The sequence below is a fragment of the Vespula pensylvanica genome, chromosome 25 (genome assembly GCF_014466175.1).
Source record: "Vespula pensylvanica isolate Volc-1 chromosome 25, ASM1446617v1, whole genome shotgun sequence".
NCBI lineage: Eukaryota > Metazoa > Arthropoda > Insecta > Hymenoptera > Vespidae > Vespula > Vespula pensylvanica.
In genome coordinates this window covers 310,865-335,864 of record NC_057709.1, presented here as the reverse complement: position 1 = coordinate 335,864, position 25,000 = coordinate 310,865, and the positions used below count along the sequence as shown (strand labels likewise).

At 37.5% G+C, this 25,000-nt stretch overlaps 1 protein-coding gene across 8 annotated transcripts in view; it reads left to right on the top strand.

Moving 5' to 3' along the window:
- LOC122637367 (dorsal-ventral patterning protein Sog) overlaps positions 1–25,000 on the top strand; it is a 54,195-nt gene that overhangs the window by 15,104 nt on the left and 14,091 nt on the right. For 7 of the 8 annotated variants that reach the window (XM_043829462.1, XM_043829458.1, XM_043829460.1 and 4 more), the window contains one exon: positions 20,790–20,893. The exons of the other annotated variant lie outside the window; for it this stretch is intronic. In XM_043829462.1, the coding sequence (XP_043685397.1) occupies positions 20,864–20,893 (30 nt within the window). In that variant the 5' untranslated portion in view covers positions 20,790–20,863. The remainder of the gene's footprint in view (positions 1–20,789; positions 20,894–25,000) is intronic. 8 annotated transcript variants of the gene reach the window in all.

The following is a 25,000-nucleotide window of genomic DNA, read 5'->3' as shown; positions in this document are numbered from 1 at the left end:
ATCTATCTATCTATCTATCTATCTATCTATCTATCTATCTATCTATCTCTCTCTCTCTCTCTCTCTCTATCTCTCTGTCTTTTTATTTATCTTTCTTTTCAATTTTACTACTGTAATAATCATCGTAATTATTATTATTATTATTATCATTATTATTAATAATTGTTTTTTTTTTTTTTTTTCTTAAATTGTAATTACCATTTAAACGGAGCGATCGACGAATTGTTGGTTACTAAGAAAGGAGTGGAAGGGAGAAGGTGGGTGGAAGGGAGGGAGGGAGGGAGGGAGGTAGAGAGGAATTAATTTCGAATATATAACGATCGACTTCCTTGCGATATCTCGAATTCTCATTTCGATTTCAACATAAACGTCAAGAGTGGCGTTACTTTTCACCTTTCCTTTTAAAGCTTGAGAACGTTCGAAAATATCGAGAACGTCTCTCTCTCTCTCTCTCTCTCTCTCTCTCTCTCTCTCTCTCTCTCTCTCTCTCTCTCTCTCTCTCTCTCTTTCTATCTCTCTCTTGAGTTGAGAGACTACACTCGAGATGCTTTTACGTAACGAGAACCGCGTGAAAAAGGCGGGAAACGGAGCGATCGTAAACCTTGAGTCGGTGTCGCATGACACGCGGGAATGCATCGGTGCATTCGCATTTGCTCTGTCCTCACTCTCTTTCAAACCTTCCATCTATCTATCTATCTATCTATCTATCTATCTATCTATCTATCTGTTTGTCTGTCTGTCTGTCTGTCTATCTGTCTCTTTCCCTTTACTTTTCTTTATCTCTCTCTCTCTTTCTCTCCCTGTTCCTCTCTCTCTCTCTCTCTCTCTCTTTCTGTTTGTATATATGAGACTCGTGTAAATCTAAATCAGTTTGAAATGGGTATGGTGTTGCGTTGATCCCCTACACGAAATTCTACTACTTGTACCGGTGTAATTTAAACGTCAGTTACTTTGTCGAGAGTACTGATCTCTGGATGATGTTTTAGATCCCTTTTGGAATCTACGAAAGATTTCTATGTTCTTTTTCTTCGTCTTCTTCTTCTTCGGTATTTATATTTTCTTATTTAACATAATCATCTCATCTTAGAGATTTGGAAAGCTTAGCGGATGAATTCGTACGATCCTAATATCTTCGTAATCGTTTTATGCGGATAAGAAACGAGACACGAAACCAACCGACCGACCAACCGACCGGTGGTGAATGAAGTAATGAGACAGGAAGTAACTTAGAGGTACCGGTGCTTAAACACCTCGAAATGACCCAGATCTTGGTTAGAGTTAATGCCTCTTCGTATCGTCTTTATGAATTTGCGACTTTTCTCTCTCTCTCTCTCTCTCTCTCTCTCTCTCTATATATATATATATATATATATATATATATATATATATATATATATATCTCTTTCTGTTCGTTTAGAAGAAAAACTTTTTTCTTTTTCTTTTTTTCTTTTTCTTTCGGTCTAGATAGATAGTTCTCTTTTCTCACGATCGAAAGAAATATACGAGTTCCGATATTAATATCTTAATTGTTTTTCTTTTTTCTTTTTTCTTTCCTTCTTTTTTTTAAAATACATCATTTTTTTTCTTTTTTTCTCCTTCGCAAATAATCGATCATCGTTTGTTCATTGTTATAATGTTTTCAAGAAATATCAGAGTTTTTGCAAAATTTGTGAAAAAAGTAATGAAAGTTTCTTTCGATGTTCGATTTAACAAGGAATTCGTGTTTAAGCGAATTATTAGATACGAAAAGCTAATAATAATAATAATGATAATAACAATTATGAAAAGTTGATAGAAGAGAAAACATAAGATACGTTATAATAAATCGGCTAGTTAGAGATAGTTCTGTTCTTAAGCTGCTTACCTGTGTTACTGAAGCTACCTTGATTGATTTCTGGTGGCCGTCAACAGGGTAAGTGTACACGACGGCTACCTGTCGACCCTGATGATACCCTTATAAGTTGTCTCTCGTTTTTTGGCTATACTTACAGAAACGGAACGTAAAGAATAACACCGGAGAGAGAGAGAGAGAGAGAGAGAGAGAGAAAGAAAGAGAGAGAGAAAGAGAGAGAGAGAGAGAGAGAGAGAGAGAGAGAGAGAGAGAGAGAGAGAGAGAGAGAATGGAATACCTAAATTGGTCATGTCTCCGATCAGATCAGAGATGTTTAACGTTTGAGATGTAAGAGTATCTCGAAATGGAAAGACTGTGAAGGTTGTTTTCTCACATTTACAAAGAGAATTCAATATGTCGGCTTAATACCAAAGACGATCAACTTACTATCCAACAGTTTCTACTTAGGATCACCTTCTTAACACTTGGATACTCTACCTACCAACTTACCTACCAACTTACCTACCTACCTACCTACCTACCTACCTACCTACCTACCTACCTATCTACCAAGCCAGTGCTAATCTCAATTAGTCTTTATTACCAGCTTGCCGACGGTAAACGTCGTCGAGTTTCCCTGCGACTCGGCTTAATGTCTCTCACAAGGTATCGACCTCACACGAGCATCCCGGATATGTAACAACCGGTAAGAGATCCTTGAATGTAGTAAGGCTCACCTGAATATTACACGACGAAAATAAAGAGAGAGAGAGAGAGAGAGAGGAAATGATACAGAAAGAGAAAGAGAATAAAGTCGAGTAGTTTTAAGGAAATGTTTTTTTTAGAGATTAGCTCGTAATAAACAAGTTGAATATTCTTGCTTTTAAGGACTACCCACGTAAATGGACCTTATTCACGTCTTTTCTTTCTCTCTTCTTATTTCTTTATTTCTTTCTTTGTTTCTCTCTCTTTCTCTCTTTCTCTCTCCTTCCTCTTTTCCTTGGTTTCGCGATCCTCTTAACAAGATTCGCGGCTAATTGGCCGCAGCCACGAATACAACGCGGCCGTTGTCCGTTAAAGAAGTTTAGTAAGCCGATGCCGTCTTTTAAATAGGTAAATCATCATCACAGCTCTCAGGCGCCTTTCTCCCGAGTAACTTTCAGAAAACACGTTGACTTCGAGTAGACTTTGAGTCTTAGATGTTATGATACTCTTCTAACGACTAACTCGTCCTCGTCCTCGTCCTCGTCCTCGTCGTCTATATGAAATTTATTTATAGAAATATTCTGCGAGTTTTAAATGATCTTTTTAAGGATCCTTTAGAACCGGTTTGTAAACCTTCAAATTGATGATACGATAGATTAACAATTTTGTTTTCGTTCTTTTTAAGATCGATTTCGATCTATATCGAATCATTGTCATTTCGATAATAATGTTATTCGTTTCGTTAACGTTCGCGTTATTTCTCTTACATTTTATTTATGTATATATATATATATATATGTATGTGTGTACGTATAAAATAATTTATTGCATGTGATTCTATTTACTAAGATGTACAAACACGCTGACACGTGGTGCAAGGAAAATGAAACTCGTGCTCGCGTTTGGCAATGCGTTACGTTCGTTCAACACGAGAAAGCTTGTCGATGCTGTGCTACGCAAAGAAGGACAATTTTAAATCGTCGAATAGTATTTTTAGATTATCGTTCCTTTGTCTGCCACAAGGAGGGGGAGGGGGCAGGTGGGGTTGGATTGGATGGTTGACGGTTTGTGTACAGACCCGTCGCGAGTTTATTTATAAAAATATATTCTCAGGAACTTAAAAAAAGGATTAGAGAACGTAGCGTCATTATTTATAAAACGGTAAAAATATATTCTCTGTACGATGCTGCAATGCTGCATTATCACCATCATCATCATCATCATCATCGTTATTATTTTCTTTTTTTTTTTTTTCAATCTTTTGGTTTCGATCCAAAAAAGAAATCGAAAGAAAATCGTCCACTTTGCATCTGAAAGCGAACGCGATATACGTATATCTTCGTCGTCGAGGAAAAAAAAGAGAAGGAAGAAGAACGAAAGAAAAAGAAATCAAAAGAAAACTAATGCAACAAATATCCGCGTCGTAGATATATTCTCTTCTTCCGTTTATACGAATAGATTTTTATTTTCGTGCCATAAGTCACGCGAACTGTCTCGAACGATCCAATTCTTTTCTCTCTCTCTCTCTCTCTCTTTTCTTTTCTTTTTTATTTGTTTTCTGTTCTTCCTTTATTTTCTTTCTTTTTTTTTTTTTTCTTTTATATTTTTCTTCGTACGTCTAACGCTCCGGTGTATAATAGTCGAGCTGAATCACACTTGTGATCTCGAAGCGGAAGTTTAAAAAAAGGATATCGAAGGTGAAAATCGGTATGCATGATTCTCTCTCTCTCTCTCTCTCTCTCTCTCTCTCTCTCTCTCTCAACGTTTGTGTATCTCTTTCTCTGTGCAAACGAAAGGCAGTGCAACTCCTCGGTCTTCTCTCTGAAGACTTGAGAGAGACAGAGAGACAGAGAGAGAGAGAGAGAGAGAGAGGACACAGTGTATATATTTAGACGGACTGCAGACACAAAACGACTCAGCACCTTAACTGCAATTTCTTCGTTCCATGGGCTCCTTTCTACATCTCCTTATACATTCAACCAAAGAAGAATCTTCTTCATCTTCTTCATCTTCTTCATCTTCATCATCTTCTTCTTATTAACCATATCCGTCTTATCTCCTTTGAAAACATTAGTTAAGCGGTTAAGGAATATCGATTAAGGAATTCGTTGACACTCAAAGTTACGATGGGATAACACGAGATTAATGGTTTCGCGTTAGGTGTTCCACAGCATTCTTAACCGGATGGGGCACGGCAGGATATACGATGCAATTCGCCTATTTCTATTACTTCCCGAACCTCGGTAAAAGGTGTGGCATCGATCGAACGTATTTCGATCGTACTTGGGTACAAAGTTACGATGGCAACACACTTCTAATCCGTAAATCGTTCATCGACGAAGTGAAAAAGCAAAAAAAAGAATAATATTAAGAGTAAGTGGCTAACGATTTGGAATCGGAGCTAATAAGTCGATAGATTTTTATTTCGATACGATCGTTCCGAATATGAAAAAGAAGGAGGAGAGAAAAAAAAGAAAAGATTGCAAGTCGATTAGAGAATGAGACAGACGAAGAGAGAAAATGATTGCGATGAAAAAGAGAGAGAGAGAGAGAGAGACAGAGGGTTTATAAAATTTCATCGTTCTAAAATGACGAAGCCACTTATTTGTTTGCGTTTCTTACTTTTAATGAAACTCACAGAAATTCTCAGGACTTTTTTTTTCCTGTCTTTTCTTTTCTTTTTCTTTCTTTTTTTTTTTTTAAACCTCGGATCGTTTGCATCGCGCATTTAAATGAACATCGTGGAAGGAGACAGCTGCCCGGCCTGTGTGACTCTCAGACTTCTCAGAGACCTTCTCTCTCTTTCTCTTTCTCTTTCTCTTTCTCTTTCTCTTTCTCTTTCTCTTTCTCTTTGCCAGTACGTTTATGTACGAAGGCATAAATCTAGCAAGAACGCAAGCAAGGACTTTCTTTCTCGACGTCTATATGCTCGTTTTGTCATACGACAGGGGCATTAATCCGACCTTAGGGAGAACGGAATTATTCGATTGAATATTTCAACGTATTCTCATCAATAAAATTTATCGACGAAAATTTTTACCCCGTACGTACATATATTACTTGGATACTTTAATTAACGTAGACGCCATTTTTTCTCTCTTTCATTCTTTCTCTTCTTTTTCTTCTTTTTCGCGACAACCGACTTCGAAGAGTTCAGAGATATATTCGATGAATGAATTTGGATCTGATTATAAATATTATTCGATCTGGTTTATCAAGGTTCTATTCTCTCTCTCTCTCTCTCTCTCTCTCTCTCTCTCTCTCTCTCTCTTTCTCTTTTTACTTCAAGGTTTATAACTGAGTTTGGATGAATGAACACACGTGAACAAGTATGATAATACTACGTTTTCGTTGATCATTGCGTCATTTAACTCTCGATCTCCCTGATCTTTTACAAATTTTCTTTTTTGTCCTGTTTTTCTTAATACCAAGTTTCACTGCTCTCGATCGTTCTAAAAAAAAAAAAAAAAAAGAAAAAAAAAGAAAAACAAAAATAAAAAGAAAAGGAAAGGAAAAAGAGGTTCAAGGAAATGAACGAGTATGGTTCTGTTTAGATAAAAAGAAAGAAAGAAAGAGAGAGAGAGAGAGAGATTAAAGCAAGCTACCGCTAGTCGTCGAACGTATTTGTACTTCGTCTGGACGTTTTCAGCGTTTACGGCACGCTAACAAGTTTTATTAGGGAAACGTTAGGCTGATGAGAACGAGAAAGAGAAACAGAGACGGAGAGAGAAACTATTCTCTTCTCTCTCTCTCTCTCTCTCTCTCTCTCTCTTTAAAGGCAACCATGATGCATAAAACTCGTCGACATTTTTTTCTACTTCTTCCTCTTCTTCTTCTTTTTCTTTTTCTTCTTATCATCGTTTCTGTTAACCATGATAAAAACCAAGTATTCTATCTTAGGCGCCAATGTGGTATTTCTACTTGCGTAATTTTACGGGGTTGCAAACTATTAAACGCCACTTGGACACCGTAAATCTTTTCTCTTTTTCCCTTCTCTTTTCTCCTCTCTTCTATCTTCTCTATCTTCTCTTTTCTCTTTCCTTTCCTTTCCTTTCCTTTCCTTTCCTTTCCTTTCCTTTTCTTTTCTTTTCCTTTCTTTTCTTCTCTTCTTCAAGTCGGATCTTCAATCTTCGAGTGCAATTACCGGAGCAAAGTAGATCGCGACCAGATAGGACACGACCACAGTGGGACGATACACCACAAGGTAGCATAAAGCGACCTTCTACTACTTGTTGCAATTACCAGACGTTATACTTACAAACACGAGCCCTGATTACTGTGATTACTCCAATTGGTATCAAGATAAATTGATGAGCTTGCGTTGCAAATGATAAATTAGGAATAAGCCGTGTCTACTCTTTGAAAAAGGAAAGGGAAAATAAAAGGAGAGGGTGAAGTAGGGCTTCTTCTTTTTTTTTCAACATTTTCTTTCTTTTTTTTTTTTTTTTTTAAATCGTTCGACAACATTGTGTGTTGTTTTATCGTGTGAACTATTTTTTCTACGTCCCTCTATTCTCCTTTTCTTTTCTTTTTCTCTCTCTCTTTTTTTTTCTGTCTGTCTCTCTCTCTCTCTCTCTCTCTCTCTCTCTCTCTTTCTCTGTCTATCTCAGCCTCTTGCACATGCATCGAATTACAATGGACACTGTCTCGAGTTAAATCGTTGATACGTTTCCAGTTTAATCTTCTTCTTCTCTTTTTTTCTCATTCTTTTTATTATATCCACTCTCATCATCCTTACTGAAAAAATAAGCTATTTTTAGCTACTAGAGTTTCGAATCGGTCGATCGAGCTATATCATTTTCATTGGACACTTCGTTTTTATATTTTTCGACTTGATGATCGATAATGATCGATAAACGTAAAAGAAAAGAAAATGGTGAAAGGATCCAGCTCGATATCGTTAGATATCGTTTATAATAATGAAATTTTTGTTAAAAAATTGTATCCGTTGTACTACTTGCTATCAAATCGCGATAATATATATATATACGTATAATATACGTAGGAATGAAATATTTATCAAGGAAATTTTCTAATTAATAAAGATTAACGATTAGAAATAACGTCTAACGACGTGGACGCGACTATCGTGCGTCAACTGTAACGAATATAAAGAAACATCGGGATATAATCATTATGAAAAACCTATCGACCTATTGCCCGGTGTATCGTTATTGCGTTCTTATCGAATATTAATACACTGTGTCTACGTCATACTGGGTTGTGTCCTCTTCTTCTCCTTTTTCTTTCTTTTTTTCTTTCTTTCTTTCTTTCTTTCTTTTTCTATCATTAAGTGCACGGGCTTGACATTATTGCGCGATAAGCTTTAAACGAACGTTAAGCTTAATTGATTTTCATGAACAAAGATCAAACTCTCTTTTTCTCTTTCTCTCTCTCTCTCTCTCTCTCTCTCTCTCTCTCTCTCTCTTTCTCTCTCTCTTTTTCACTCATACATTTTCTCGGGCGACAAAGAAAATATCTAACTTAATCGAATTCACAGTCGAAAGAATTCCATAAAATTACAAAACGCGAAACGAGTGGCTAGTTTTATCGTTTATATTTCTCGTTCGTCAAATATATATGTGTGTGTGTGTGTGTGTGTGTGTGTGTGTGTGTGTGTGTGTGTGTGTGTGTGTGTAAGTGTATATATATATATATAAAGAAAAAAAAAAGTGTGGTCTTTGTAGTTTCACACAGATTAACTCAACCGAGTCAAACTCAAATACTAGATATTCTCACGTAACAAAAAGGAATATTTCGTAAACGTTTACGTATATATCACGTAATAATCGACAATCCTTCCTTTTATTTCCTCGTACACACACACACATACACACACATATATATATATGTATATATACCTATATGTCATTCACAATTCAACGATAATAACCGCGAATGAGAAAGCTAAGAAGAATATTCAAGGATATATCGGACAACGGACAAACAAAGAATAGATATAGAAAACTAAATATACAACTATAATCTAAATCACGATCTAAGTCTCGGCTTAGGGATTCTTCTCCGTCCACCATATGTCCCAGACGAGAAAGAGAGAGAGAGAGAGAGAGAAACAGAGAGAAAGAAGGACAGAGATAACAAGTATCATGGTTAAATAGATTTACTCGGAAGCTTGAGTAATGCGTTCAGTAATTAGCTTTACTTAAAGGAATTCCTCGTAACATGGTTAATCCATGGTCAAGAATCTTGTTCTTGGATCGTATGGAATTTGTCGTGGCGTCGATTGCTGCTGCTTCTATTAACAAAGTAATGTATATGAAAAAAAAAAAAAAAAAAAAAAAAAAAAAAAAAAATACTTTATACGACGCGTTTCTTCTAATGAGAAGAATTTGATTTTGAATTAAAAAAAAAGAAAAAGAGGATAAAAAAAAATAGAAGATTTACTACGAAAGCTGATAATTAATATCACATATATTTCGTTAGATTAATTTAAGTATAATCATACACGTAAACGTCTTCAAAGAAATGGAATATCGGTTGAACGATCTCGATTGAAGCAACCTTGGATCCAATCGTTCGCGGTCTTTTCCTTATTCTTGGTAGCGATCGATCCGAATCGATCGATCGATCGATCGATCGTTCGTTCGTTCATTCGTTCGATCGTTCGTTCGTTCGTTCGTTCGTTCGTTCGTTCGTTCGTTCGTTCGTTCGTCCGGTCCGATTAATTCCAACGGAGGTTCTCTTCCAATGGCTCGCGGACATGTATTATTCATTATTGTCTCTTTCCACGGCGTCCATCTTCACACCGTTGAACTCGTTCTCTCCTCAAAGGAAAACTACAACGCCTTCTTGTTCTTTTCCTTGTTCGAAGAAATATTTTTCTAAGAGTATATATATATATATATATATATATATATATATATATATATGTAACAACAGTAGATTCGTTTGTAAACACGTGGATAATATTAGACGACGCGTGCCGCCGGAAGGAAAATAAAAAAGTAAAAAGATACGAAACTATTTCATTAACTTTTAAATTAAATTTGACGGAAAATGGCGTTCCCCGATATGTTATATAAAGTCAAGACTTTCAATCTTCCTGGCATTAACCCAATTATATTTTTTTCTTTTTTTTTTTTTTTCTTCTTTTTTCTTTTTGTATATTTATCATTTCCGGACACATACGAAAGATTGCATGTCCATTGTATTATAAGATATATATATATATATATATTATATAAATTCTACGATTTCCTACTTCCGCAATTTCTTTATGCGCGTGACTTGCATTACATCCAAACAAAAAATCAAACAAAACGAAAAGATGTAAAACAAGGGATCCCGTTATTCATTCACCATAATGAAATCATTTCTCGTTCGTTCGAAGAAACAAAAAGATAGAGATAGAGAACAGAGAAATTCATCTTCGTGTTTGTGTAAAATCGAATTTATAATGCACGTTTGCTCCGATCGTTTTGAATCGACCTTGAATACGGAACATTCGGCTGCAGTGCACACCAGTGTAAAGATACGAACGTTGACGACGACGACGACGACGACGACGACGACGACGACGACGACGACGACGACGACGACGACGACGACGACGACGACGACGACGACGACGACGACGACGACGACGGCACGGACGAGCGTCGCGCCGACTCGGTAACGTGACTCGCCTCTGCGTTTGTTCTCTTTTTTACTCTTTTTTTTTTCCTTTTTTCTCGCAACACACTTAATGCAACGAAGGAATTCTTCTGGTCGTTCCGTAACGTAAAGATTTCGAGTTGACAAAAGACGCACAGACGATCCTTCTTCTTTTCTTTTTTTTTCTTTTTTTTCCCTCCCCGTTCATCGGAATACAAAATTGCGATGATGAACGTTTTTATGTAGAAAAAAAAAAAAAAGAATTACGGACTTGGTTGTATGCAGATAGAAAGTCTCATTCATTGTTGAGGGTTCCTCTATTATTATACTTGCTTATACATACATACATACATACATACATACATACATACATACATATATATATGTATGTATACGTTCATTCCTTAGGTAGGTATCATAAGCTTACGAGAAGGCAGCTTGCTCATCGTAACCAATGCTTATCAGTTCGAGCTCGAAGCAAGCGAGTAAGCGAGTAAGCGAGTAAGCGAGTAAGCGAGCAAGCAGGGATCGGTCGAAAGGCTTGGCCAATATGAATGCATCGCATTACGCGTGCACTGACTTAAAGCCACAGCCGCAAGGTCGGCATTTCTGACGCGGGCATGACATCACGTAGGCGTACACGATGGAATATGTCGCGAATATGTCGCGCTTAGGTTATAATGTATGGACATGTAGTTTCAGGACAAATGTTTATTCCAACTCTCCTTTTACCATACCACGTACGTACTTACATATACACAGACACGCGTACGCACACACACAGACACATATATATATATATGTATATGTATGTATATTATATCGAAGCTTTTCTTTGATTCACTATGGAAAGACTCGTAAAGAAAGATCGAAATGTTATTAAAAAAAGATAACAAAAATTCATTCGATATATTGTTTATCGAATTAATTTATACGCACATCAGTTTCCTCGGTTTCGTTTAGATTTAATGGAACAACGAAAGAGAGACAGAGACAGAGACTTTTTTCCGACTTTTTACGTTTAGCGTGGATGCATTCTGTGCGCATGCGCGTATGTTTACACGCACGATACTGTGCACCGCAGTAGACCACTTTGCCGCACCGCACCACCATACCGCATAACACCGCACCGTATCGTGTCGGTCTTGCTATAAAGAGCGGAACGCGTGACGGCTAAATCCTTCGCGATCATTCGAGTTATTTAACACGGGCAGCCGGGCAGATGCAAGAGCGAGGAAAGAGCTAGAGTATTAACGTTGCCTTTAAAGCTCGATGACTGACGACCCCGTACTCTCCAAGACCTCTGACAGTATGAGAAAGATAAAGAGAGAAAGAGAAAGAGAGAGAGAGATGGAGAGGTTTACAACAAGTACGAAATTACAAGGAATCTCTCTCCGAGTCGGCGCCCCCGATTTATAAGCATTTGTAAGAACGAGATCTACCAGGGAGTCTCTTCTTTCAGGATTTCCTTAAGAAAATCGTACGAGTTCGTGACGATGATACTGATGATGCTGTTGTTGCTGTTACTGCTGATGCTGATGATGATGATTATGATGATCGCGTGATCTCTATCTCTATCTCTTTCTTTATGTATATATATATATATATATCTATCTCTCTAAGAATTATTCCCAAGAAAGAGGAATGAAAATGATTATGACGTGGTGGTATAACCATCGCGATTTAAAGATATTGAGGTACGCCATACGATTTCTTCTTCAGCCATTGTTCCATAACTTACATACATGTTGAGAATTCTGTTGATATCATATTTTTTATGGTTCAGTACAAGTTTTTCTATTTCGAATAAATTATCAAAGTTTTACGAGAGGATAATACATACCGTCCAATTAATATTAAATGATAAATGTCGTCGATCTTTTTAACGAATAGAATTCATTCCAATGAGAATGAAGATCCACTCGTTCTCATCCTTTCAAAATGACAAGCTGATATTGATTCGTGTTAATTTCTAATGTGATTCTTTTTATCTGAACGAGGAACGAGAATCGGCGGAACTCTCTTACTTCTGTTATATTATCCGAAAGGTACACCACGTAAGATGTACCAGCCCAAGTAGTAGGGGTAGTGCACTGGCCCGTACAGCCCGAAATACACGGGACAAACGACTCTCTGAAACCGAGGAACGCATTCTGCGAGTGGCAGAAGAGAACCGTGAGGCTTCTCTTCTCTTTCGGCCGTTTGCTCTTCAACCGTGACTCTTCTTCTTCTTCTTCTTCTTCTTCTTCTTCTGCTGTTTTTTTTTGCTTTTCTTTTTTTACTTTGATTTTCTTCTCCTTCTTCTTCTTCTTCTTCTTCTTCTTCTTCTTCTTCTTCTTCTTCTTCATCATCATCATCATCATCATTTTCTTCTTCTTCTTCTCCTCCTTATTCAGCCAGGCTCGTAGCCAAGAAGAGAGTATCGGTAGCAAGGATCTGACTATGACGTGTTCCACGTGCAAATATATACTCCAAGTTTTCTCATGATAGACGTTGGTTGGTTCATGCTGATCGATATCATCGCTAAGTCACCGAATGATGACGAAGCTAAGTAACTTATTATTCAAAGATCGTACTTGATCGTGATCGATAGAGAGAGGAAACATTGTTGGCACCGGGCAAAAGTATTTTTTTTTTGTCTCCTCTCTTCTTCTTCTTTTTTTTTTCTTCATAGAAAAATACGATCGCAGTTGATTTTAAGTTGTAAAAAAGTAGGGAAAGGTACAACCTTGTAACGATATCGACAAAGCTTACCAGTCGATGAACTTGAGAAGAGATATTAGACTCCGTCTGTGACTGACCGCTATCATTCGTAATTCATGGCAATTTCATGCACTGTGATTTTCATCCGTGGCTCATGTATCAAAGAAGATTATATTCTCATGAGAGTTTACTACCTTCGACCAACCTTCGGAAATCGGTCATCTTCGTTGTTAACCGATTGCTCCTCGAAGATCGTATAATATTATTTAAAAACCTATTCGTATTTGAATAATCCTACAATAAATTCATAATAACATCTTAGTCAAGTTTCTAATTACCTTTTTCATTACGTACGAAAATTTACAAATACATTCCAAACGTTTATCGATCAACGACGATCTATATCAATTTTTCCCAGTTTATAACAGAGAACAAAAAACAAAGTACTTTGAATTTCTTAATCCAATTCGAAACTTTTGGATAGTTAGCTAACCACATCGCTCGAGGTTTCTATGGTTTATACGGTTAATTACGTTTATATGGTTCGTCCTTCGAGTGGTTGTTTGACAAACGACGAGGGCTAGGATGACAACGAGATGACGAAGAAGAAGAAGAAGAAGAAGAAGAAGAAGAAGAAGTGGAAAAGAAGGAGGAGAAGGAGAAGAAGAAGGAGGAGGAGGTGAGGGAGGACTAGGGTATCCTGATCCACAGGGTAGACCAGACGTACCACGGTACTTGGCATGCTTAGTGAATGGCCCCTTGATCCAGATTTTTGTAGGGTGATTTTTGCACACTCAGGGCCGCCTATATATAGCACTCGCCACTCGGCATTGCATCGCTGGTTGCCGTCTCGACGACAGTGAACGGCCACGATTTCTTTTTTTTTTCCTCTCTTCTGTTCTTCACCTCCTCCTCCCCCACCTCCTCCTCCTCCTCCTTCTCTTTTTCTTCTTCTACTTCTTCTACTTCTATAACACTTTCTTCCTTTTCCGTTACTTATTGTTTCCTTATACATACGTTAATACACTTTCTCTCCGCTAGATCGACACACTTCCATTTTCCCATAAATCAACCTCCCCTCCTTTGTCACCTTAGATCGGTTATTCTATTTCAAGATAATAATTAATAGATCGAATTTTATCATCCCTGAATGGTATCAAGAATCGTTAATCGATTATAATCGAGATCTTTATCGAGTTCGAAATCGAGAACGGTTACCACCTTGTCACCGATCGATACGCAATTTCCTCGTTATATTTATGTACATATATACTATACTGTACATACATATATATATATATGTATATATATATATATATATATATATATACATCGTACTTACAAGTAGAAACACTTGAAAACGTAGAAGGGTATCGATTGGCGCCCGTACAAGACTAGTAGCACAGCGATATTTCTTTTCTTTACCATCCAGTTCTTCTACCGTGGCTGATTAAGGGTGTATCAAGGACTTTGTGACCTCCTTGTTGTAGACGGCATCCGATATAGTGATGGCTCTTTTTTTATATCCGTTTTTTCTTTCTTTTTTCTTCTTTTTTTTCTTCTTCTTCCACGACTTCTTCTCTCTCTCTTCTCCTTCTTCGATCTTTTTTCTTTCTTTCTTCTTTTCTTTCTTTTTATTTTTTGTTAATAGAATTTATAGAATATTTTTTTTAAGATTAGGGATATGAAGTTGAAAAGAGGATGATGATATTCTTCGACGATCCACTTCATGAAAGTTATTAATCGAGGACTATAACGATAGTCGTATTCGATGGATGTATATCTACTTTCTTTTTCTTTTTTCCTTTTTTCGATTCAATATATTCTCATTTATTTCGGGAATTGGTTACGGAAGGCTTGTTATACAAGACGAAAAGGACGATTTCTTTATTTTCTCTGTCTCTTCTGTTTTTTTTTTCTTTTTTCTTTTCTTTTCCTTTTTTTTGCGGGACTTTAAAGGCGACAGTTAAATTTATTTCGGCCAAGTAGAAAATACCGGTCCTAAACAGACACCGCCAGTGCCGCTTTAGTTATACCGCGTCTTGTGAGTGTCGAGTGAGTGCAAAAGAGAGAGAGAGAGAGATAGAGAGACAGACAGAGAGACAGACAGATAGACAGAGAGAGAGAGAAAGAGAGAGGGAGGGAACAAAGCGACATTGTTATCGGACTCGCAATAAAACATTAGGCGAGTGTGTCAACCTGCAACACGTTCGCTGCTGCATGCATTTCAAGAGTGGTATACATAGGTACATACATACATACATACATACATACATACATATATATTTGTTGAGTATATAACAGAGCTAAATTCTATCATAGCAATCTCCATCTATGGTTTTATGAGGCACAGGATCTGTCCGGTTCGGTACCACATCAGGCTATTTTCAACGATAATTAGTACCTACCTTCCGTTATGTTCGCCTTTCTAATCTCTCCTTCTTCGTTATCGAAATCACCGATTGGATCGAAGTTGTAAAACTACTTGGTTTATTAGCAACATACACGTCATAGACGGATGATGTAAAAGAAGTTTCTCTCTTTCTCTGGATAAGGGTACGACGACGTTTGACGACGTTCGAACGACGAAGAAGAAGGAGAAGGAGAAGAAAGTAAAAAGTAAACCGAAAAAAAGGGAGTGAAAAAAAGGTGGAAAAGGAGAAGAAGTAGGAGTAGGAGTAGGAGGTGAAGAAGGAGGAAAAGGAGGAGGAGGAGGAGGAGTATCGAAGTGGCCGATGCAAGTGCGAGCTGTGCAACTCGTCTCGAACGAGCTTCGTGTGGCTCGACTCTCGGACCTCGTCTCCAACGTCGGACGCTATTTTTTCTCGTCTGCTCTTTCAGATTGGCCGGCTCGGTGATACACACCCATACATAAATAGATACATACATACATACGAACAGACCGTATCTCTCTCTCTCTCTCTCTCTCTTTTTCTGTTCTCAGAGTACCTACGTGGGTAGGTATGTCGAGTATGATTAGGGCACGTGTCCTTTTCTTTATTTTTTTGTTTTTTTTTGAAAAAGAAGGATTAAAGAAGATCAGAACATTTATAAAGTTTTACAAAGTTTCAATAAAAGCTTTTTATCGTTTAACGAGTTATTAGGCGATGATAGGAAAAGAAAGAAAGAGCGAGAGAGAATTACGGCAGCAACAGCAGGTGTTTATTCTTCCTCTCTCTCTCGTTCTTATGCAACTTCGTTTAAAACGTCGAAGGAGATAGAGGCGCCAGTTCGTTCAGTGGATAAGGTCGTTCTTGGACAGCCCGTGTGGCTCGAATCTTTTTCGACAGTATTTTTCTCTTTAAATCGACGAAGACGACGAAGACGACGAAGACGATGAGAGGCTGTAAGTGGGCAGACACGTAGGCGACTTTCCTCGCGACTTCTTCGACGTTGTCGTACATCTCTCTCTCTCTCTCTTTCTCTCTCTCTCTCTCTCTCTCTCTCTCTCTCTTTTCTCTCTGCATGTCTCGGCTATCTATAAACCACGAGGACGAGCCGGTCGTACCTGCTAGCACTCGAATACGTGAGTAAGAAAGAGACGGAGAAAGATAGAGAGAGAGAGAGAGAGAGAGAGAGAGAGAGAGAGAGAGAATCTTACGAGCTTATCTCTGTTGGCGTGTTGCGTCCAGAAAAATGAAAGTCTTCTCGTCGAGTCATTTTTTTGTGTTCTTATTTTTTCTTTTTTTTTTTTCTTTTCTCTGTTACTGTCTCTCTCTCTCTCTCTCTCTCTCTCTTTATGTTTAATCTTTCACAGAATGTTCGGTCGATGCACCGCGTCATCGTCATCATCGTCGTCCTCATCGTCTTCGTCGTCTTCGTCGTCTTCGTCGTCTTCGTCGTCGTACAAGTCCAGTCATCGTCATCGAAGATATTATACTCCTACACGCTTGCGTTTCTACTCGGCGATCATTCATCTCGTCATTTCAAGATGATTTCCCTCCTGGCATGAATATTTATAGACAACATTTATCTCCTTCGATAAAATTTATCTTTTGACCCAAGTAAACTTGTTCGTCTGCCAGAAACAAATATAAGCATCTGCCTCCCCATTCCCCCTCGGCCCACCCCACAACTCTCCCCATTCTAAGCTGCGCGAAGGAAGATCTTTTCTTTTTTTTCTTTTCTTTTTTTTTTTTTGTTTTTTTTTGTTTTTGTTTTAATCCTATAAATTATTATTGTTACTTAAGCGAACGAAGATTTTCGAGGGCAGTTAAATATATACATATATATATATATATGTCGTTAAATTCGGATAAATATCGATTTTGAATAATATTATAAATTCATATATGTTTATAATGTGTGTATATGTATGTGCTAAGGATACGTAGATACATATATATATATATATATATATATATATGTATATATTATGTATAATGTATATATGTGTCTAAGTATGCGCTCCAGCTGATTTTTTTTTTTTTTTTTACACTCCGTACGTTCTCTGTGTGTTTACGTAAGGAACGTTTTGCGTCATGTCTCTCGCTACCATATAGATTGACCTTATAGATCTTCCACGAACATCTGTGCCGAGGTGAGCAAAAAAAAAAGAAAGAAAGAAAAAGAAAGAATGAAAGAATGGAAGAAAGAGAGAGAGAGAGAGAAAGAAAGAAAGAAAGAAAGAAAGAAAGAAAGAAATTCGGTAGCTATCTTTAACTTTATCCCAGATTTTCAAGACATTTTATATTCGTTCTCTCTCTCTCTCTCTCTCTCTCTCTCTCTCTCTCTCTCTCTCTCTCTCTCTCTCCCTTTCTCTTTCTCTTTCTTTCTCTTTTCGTCTCGTTTATGATACAATTTTTGCAAGGGTTCGAAGGACCCATCTGAAATTCGAAACGAACGTACGAAGGAAACGGTGGTGGGTTTTAATACTCGTAAGCGGAAGTAACACGTGTTTCTACATTTCGTATCTTTCACTTCCTTTTTTTTCTTTTTTTTCATTCACATTTTCTTCTCCTCTTCGACGAAGAAATTATTTATCAGAACGAAATCGTAGAAAGTTGCTCATTTTCTTTTCGGTAATTTTAAATCCGTTTGGAAACGATTTAAATATTCTAAGAGTATATTTTTTAATTTTCTAATTAATAGTCGACTAAACTCTAAAGCTTTCCACGTATCGACGACGACGACGACGACGACGACGTTAGTGTATGTATTTGTGTAAGAGAGAAAGAGAGAGAGAGAGAGAGAGAGAGAGAGAGAGAGAGAGAGAGAGAGAGAGAGAGAGAGCTTTTCTAACCGAAATAATATTCCCCGAGTTCTCCTGTTAGATTCTAACAAAGTTCATCGAACCCATGGTGTGAACATTCATAGCAGCCCCTCGGTCGTAGCAGCCCCTCTTGAAACCCGCTCGCACTATCTGAGAATAGTGCTTTGCTAGAAGAACGGCGAAACGTCTTCCTGGAATTCACAGTGAAACTCTTAGAAAGGACCTGAAGAATCCTGAATCCGAACTATCGCCATATTACACATACACACACACATATATATATATATATATATTTCTCAATTTTTTAATAATGTCCTTTACGTCAATAATATATCGACGAACAATAATAAATCGAGCCCGAACGAATCAATTCCAAAAACGTTGTGATAACGAGTGAATTGATAAGAGAAAGGATTATACTTTCGAACTTTAGTCATTCGTTCTTATTCATTTATTTTCTTTTTTTCTTTCTTTTTTTTTTTTTTTCTTTTTACAAAAGACGACATATAAATCTTTTCTCTCTCTTTCTCTTCCATTCACTCTCTTTTACGATTTTCTACGGCTGTTGCTTGGGGGTAAACGTAAGGAGAAGAAAAAAATAATGGAGAATAATAGAGTGAAAGAGAAAGAGAGCGAGAGACAGAAAGACAAAAAAAAAAGATAGAACGAGAGAGTCTGCACGACTCGACTCAACTCGACTCGCATATTTGCGATACGGTGGCGTGTCGAGGCTCTCCTCTCATGCTCCTGAGTTGCTTAGAACCGAGTCCGCGCTTAGAACGACTTAGCACGGACGGTGCAACGACCTCGTGCAACGAGCCTCGCTGTCTCTCTCTTTCTCTCTCTCTCTCCTTCGTCTTTCTAGACGCTTACATTCTCTCTTTCTCTCTCTCTCTCTCTCTCTCTCTCTCTCTCTCTCTCTCTCTCTCTCTCTCTCTCTCTCTTATATTCCTTTAGACTCGTAAGCGTCGCGACGCACCATCGGAGGATCTTATCGCGAAGTGAAAAGTTTGACTTGTTTTTGAAAGCTTCTCTAATTCAACAGGGTTGAAATATTTACGAGATAGAGAAAGATAGAGAAATTAGAGTGGAAGAGAAAGAGAGAGAGAGAGAGAGAGAGAGAGAAGAATTTTTACCATCACTTTTTTTTTTACATCCACTTACCCCCTCCTATCACCAACGTCGACGTCGTGCTAAACAAATTCACAAACACGTGTCGTACCATTTATTGTCAGCTTCGAACGATCAGTTTCTACCGTGATGCAGTCACGTTCTCGAAAACAATTACGTAACGTTTATCACACCCCCATTCTCTACTATCTTCAATCCTCATCCTTCATCCCCATTACCGAACTCAACTCTTATTCTTACTCGTATACATAATTATATTTATATAAGAAATAAGAAGAAGATTCAGTTTGAATAATATGTATTGTGAAATTCTAAATAAGTTACTTTAAACGCGAGAATCTTTATTTCTGGAAAGGAGAGCCCATCTTCGTACGATTTATTTTTACGTGGGAGAGGAAAGAAAAAGAAAAAGAGAGACTGAGAGAGAGAAAAAGAGAGAGAGAGAGAGAGAGAGAGAGAGAGAGAGAGAGAGAGAGACATGTGTTAGGGACTTGCTTTCCACATCTTTTTCATCTTACTTTTTATCTTTCTTTTTCTTGTTTATTTTTTTCTCTCTTTCTCTTTCTTTTTTTTTGGCGGAAGAAGATGATGATGAAGAAGAAGAAGAAGAAGAAGAAGAAGAAGGTGTGAGACTGTAGTCGTCATTTTTAAAGGAGACGACGGCCTTGTCGCACCAGAGAGTGTCGGCCAAGCAGGCTCTTCCACTCTTTTTCCGTCTGCCACCTTCTCTCTCTCTCTCTCTCTCTCTTTCTCTTTCTCTTTCTTTCTTTTTTTTCTCTCTATCTATTTATCTATCTATTTATCTATCTATTTTGTTCTTCTTGACTTCTTTCGTTTCTCTTTCGTCTTCCATCGTCGACTTGTATTCCTCACGAATATCATCCACCCGTCTATCCATCATCCCCTTCCACACCAATTCTATTTTCTTTTATTTTCTTTTATTTTATTTTTGTTTGTTCGTTCGTTCGTTCGTTCGTTCGTTTCTCATCGACAAAAGTTGCGTTGTTAGTCACGTGCAAATCGAATCGTAAAGAGTCGACGACGAATAATAGAAAAGCGTACACGTGTTCACGGTATTACATGGTAATCGGTATTCGTCGATCGTAAGAAGAACATGTGCGCTTAGTTTGATTTATCGAAATGAAACGCGAGATGCATATTCGAGATATAATACACGAATATCGATGATGAATAATATTCTTTAAACTGTGCAAAAGAGAGAGAGAGAGAGAGAGAGAGAAGGGGTTAAAGATGAGAGCTAAGGAAGGAATCGTAGATAACGATTACGTTATAATTTAAATTTAAGAATTCGCGATTACGTTATGCTTTAGTTTCGCTAATATTGCGTCACTAGAAAGGAATATATATACAGCGCGTACTCTCTCAAAGGATGACGCGAGTTTTATATCTTCGTTTATATATAATGTATATATACGATACGTATAATCTTATATTCCATGTATCGTTCTAACGAAAAAGCACGCGCGATATAATCTTTTCTTCCTTTTATATATATTTATATTTCTTTTCTTTTTTTTTTTTACAATTTTTTTTCTTTTTTTTTTTTTTCGTTTCCTATTCTCTCTGTTACAGAATGCACCTTTGGAAAGCAGATTCGAGAGTTGGGTTCTACCTGGTTCGCGGATTTGGGACCACCATTTGGGGTTATGTACTGCATCAAATGCGAATGCATTCCGGTACGTATTAAAGTGGGTGTGCCACTGTGTATGCCACGATTCTTATGCTGCATACTACATATATATATATATATATATATATATATATTATATATATATATGTACGTATGTAGGTATGTATGAATGTATGAATGTACGTATATGAATATAGTAATATCGGTATGTACGTAAGAGCTATTTCGCGCGTGTACAAGCAACGCTATATATCCCTCGCTTACGTTTGCGTGCGTTTTTCTTCGTCCGTTCGACCTTTGACCCCTCTCATGTCTCGAGAGACTCGCCCTACGGACGAGGCCGGGTCCGTGCGTTCAACATTACATTTCTATGTAAGAGACCGACCCGACACAACTCCAAAGGAACACACAAGAAGGTCCAAGTGTATGTACATACGTATATACGTGTGTCTATATGTGTGTGCGTGTAGTATGTACATACGTGAACGTTAAACAGCCCGTATAGTACAGGCTCTTTCAAAAACATCCTCTTTGGTCCAGGATCGTTTAGAAATTGTCGATATTATAGATATCATTTTTAATTAGGTTAACTCGTTATAGTTTAATCTTATTGATAATATTATCAGTTAGTCATAATCAGTGTATGTGTATATATATATATATATATATATATATATTATATATTTTATCAAATCTTTTATCAACGATCGATACCGTACGTTCTTCTCCGTTTAAAAGTTGATTCTTATCTTAACTGAAAGAAGAAAAGAAAGAAAGAAAAAAAGAAAGAAAGAAAGAAAGAAAGAAAGGAAGGAAAAAAGGAAAAAGAAAAAAAGAAAAGTCCGTAGATATATCCAGATGCCGTAAACATAAGAGACGACGATATCTCGAATCTGGGTGACGTGACCTACGGAGAAGTTGACGTGCTTTCTAATCCCATTCCTGGTCCCGAGACAGACTGGCGTCCGCAAGCGTTTCTGTTTAACGTATACGCCGATCTTTGGTTTAACACATATACATACGTAGTTAACATGCATATGTAAGATATCTATGTATTTATGTATATGAGAAACCGCGTGTGAGAAAACGTTTTAGAAGCGCGTTTATAATCCTCTTCGGTCATCGTTTCACCTTCTACGGTTTCCTTTTTTCAAAACAAAAAAAAATATATATATATGCACGCACACGCACGCACATATGCATAATATAGGTATATATTTTTCGGAATCGGCATTAACCCGCTTTCGATGAAACTGTCGTTCGAATTTTCGCTTACTTGAGATATGTAATGATATTCATTTACATTCCGAACGTTTGCCGACGACAGCAGACCGTTTTGCGTTCCATATACGGTGAGACAATAGCGTCATCATCAGTGTTTCGTCTACACACCAAAGAGTATTTCTACCCACGTATTCTCTCTCTCTCTCTCTCTCTCTCTCTCGTCGTTCAGAATTTCATTACTGACTTGAAAAGTACCTGCTGTTGTCGTAGTTTAAACGTTACCACCAACTAAAGACAGGAACAAACGATAGAGAGAAAAAAAGAGAGAGAGAGTATGGTTGAGAGAGGGAAGGACCACGGTTAAAAGGCACTAAATAATCAGTAAATGCTAATGAAATGCTACCTGATGAGCCTACAGAGTAGAAAAAAGTAATTGTACGAGCGCACGAGCCTACCCTTGAGAATCCGACTTTATTTTTTAACACTGGCCAATTATTCTTTTTATACGGATTAACTTAACATAAATATAATTTTACTCATTTTTACGTCGCTCTTTTTATTGTAATAATAATAATAATAATAATAATAATAATAATAATAATAATAATAGTAATAGTAATAGTAGTAGTAGTATTTTCTTTCTTTTCCATTTTTTTTCCAAACGATCATCGATTTATATTATTAGTACGTGTTGAAACAAACGAGGACGCGAGCGTTCTGTCGTTTACGACGACACTCGAAAGATATCTCGAAAGAAGGATTTAATCCTCACCCACACCCACACGTGTACACACAAACATATATATACATATATATATATACATATATTACACACATATATATATATACATACATACATAAACGCGCGCGCCCAAGTTACTTTCGAGAAAGTCGAGCGAGCGAGCAGCTCTCGATGCAAGCCCAGATATGAAAATCTGCCCACGGCAGAATATCCTCCTGTTAGTATATCGGCAGCCTATTAAAATACTCGTCTCCATTATACTCAGAGAGGACTCCGACTTTATCCCTCCTCTTCCTCCTCCTACGCAATATATCCTCCTCCTCTTTCGATTTTACTCCTTTCATTCATTCTCCAGACCACGCCGGAGTTTATTGAAAATAATAACAACGAACAAATAACAATCACACCGATTACGAACGGAAATGTAGATTAATAACGAAGGATTATAGATAAGAGAATATTTGTACTTTATTTGCTTGTGTGTGTGTGTGTGTGTATACCGATCGTTCATCAACGTCGTCGTCGTCGTCGTCGTCGTCGTCGTCGTCGTGGTTATCATTCAAAAAAAAAAAAAAAGAAAAAAAAGAAAGAAAGAGAGAATGAAAAAAGAAAGAAAGGAAGAAAGAAAAAGAAGATGAAAACACGTTTGCGTTAATGAAAGCATCAGTAATTAGAAATAATGAAACATTTAACACGCTATACTTTAGTAAGAGCAGTACTATTGGCATTGCGGTACGTCGGAAGCCGACAGTACAGGTATATATATATAGCAGCTACCGTATGGTAATGTGACCAGTCAATAAAGTTATCTATCAGTTACGTACACACATATACAGACGTATATAACCACTCTTTGGAGTCGATTCTCAAGCGCCTACTTGAATAATCTTAGTGTTTAGTATCTTAATCGTCCTTTCCGTTCTCATTAAACATCTAGAAACTCTATAATCTTGAAAGATAATTTCTTTGGTAAACATATCATTCGATTATATCAACTATAACATAATATTTCGAGGTTTGCGATTAAAAAAAAAAAAAGTCAAAAGAAAAGGATGCGTCTAATTCGATTTTCACTCTCTCTCTCTCTCTCTCTCTCTCTCTCTCTCTCTCTCTCTCTCTCTCTCTCTCTCTTTCTTTCTTTATCTCTCATGTGCGTACACGTGTGTGCGTTTGCATAAATTTGATCGACCGATCGATCGATGGATCGATCCCAAGTCCAACGTCTCGTCGTTCGCAGTCGATCGTTGTTGGATCCTATGTTGGTCTCGACCGTTTTTAATAGAGTTCAATTCTACCAATCTTCTTATAAGGTGTCCTTGACTATCAGTAGCCTTACTTTAGTTTCTACTTTTTTTTCCCCCTCCTTCTACCCTCCCTCTGTGACACATAGAAACGGCCAGAGCCACGTTCCGAGTTTCGATTCGATTCGTCACGATTAAAACGTGAGACAAATAAAACTTACTATACTTAAATGAATTTTAAGAGAAGCTTGTGTGCGTGGCTGCGTAAAAATACGTACGTACGTAGGTAAATGATTGTCTGTGTCCGTATGTGGGCGTGTTAAGCTAGAAAGATAGAAAATGACCAGAGAAGAGGAATGAGAGAATGAAAGAGAGAGAGAGAGAGAGAGAGAGAAGGGAAATGTTGTCCGTGGGTATAGTCGCAGGAAGAGCTTATGGACGAACGCGCGAACTCTATTTTTAGAGTTGGGTGGAATGACAGTCCCTCTGTCGAGTGTACATGAGGGGCTATTGATAGGTCCGCGGTCTTGGTGTGTTAGAAGAAGAGACAGACGCGCCTCGCGCCTATGAATCAGCCGAGCAAATACGAGGGAGACCGTTTTCGTTCTTTGAAGATTACGTCCTCTCTTTCTATCTCTCTTTCTCTCTCTCTCTCTTTCTTTCTTTCTTTCTTTCTCGCAGCATCCTTCGTACTTCTTCGCACCACCTTATCCCTCTTTACCTCATCCCTAACACCTCACCCAACCTCTCCGACCTAAAGTCAACCTCTCAACACCATTGCCAAGCAAGATTTTCGGTTACGTTTGGTTCTCTCATACCAATGGAAATATTTCAACCGACTCGAACAAGTTCCAAGTAATCCTTTTCATTCTTCCTTCCTTCCTTCTTCTTTCTTTCTTTTTTTCTTTTTTTCTTTGCTTCCTTCCTTCCTTCCTTCCTTCCTTCC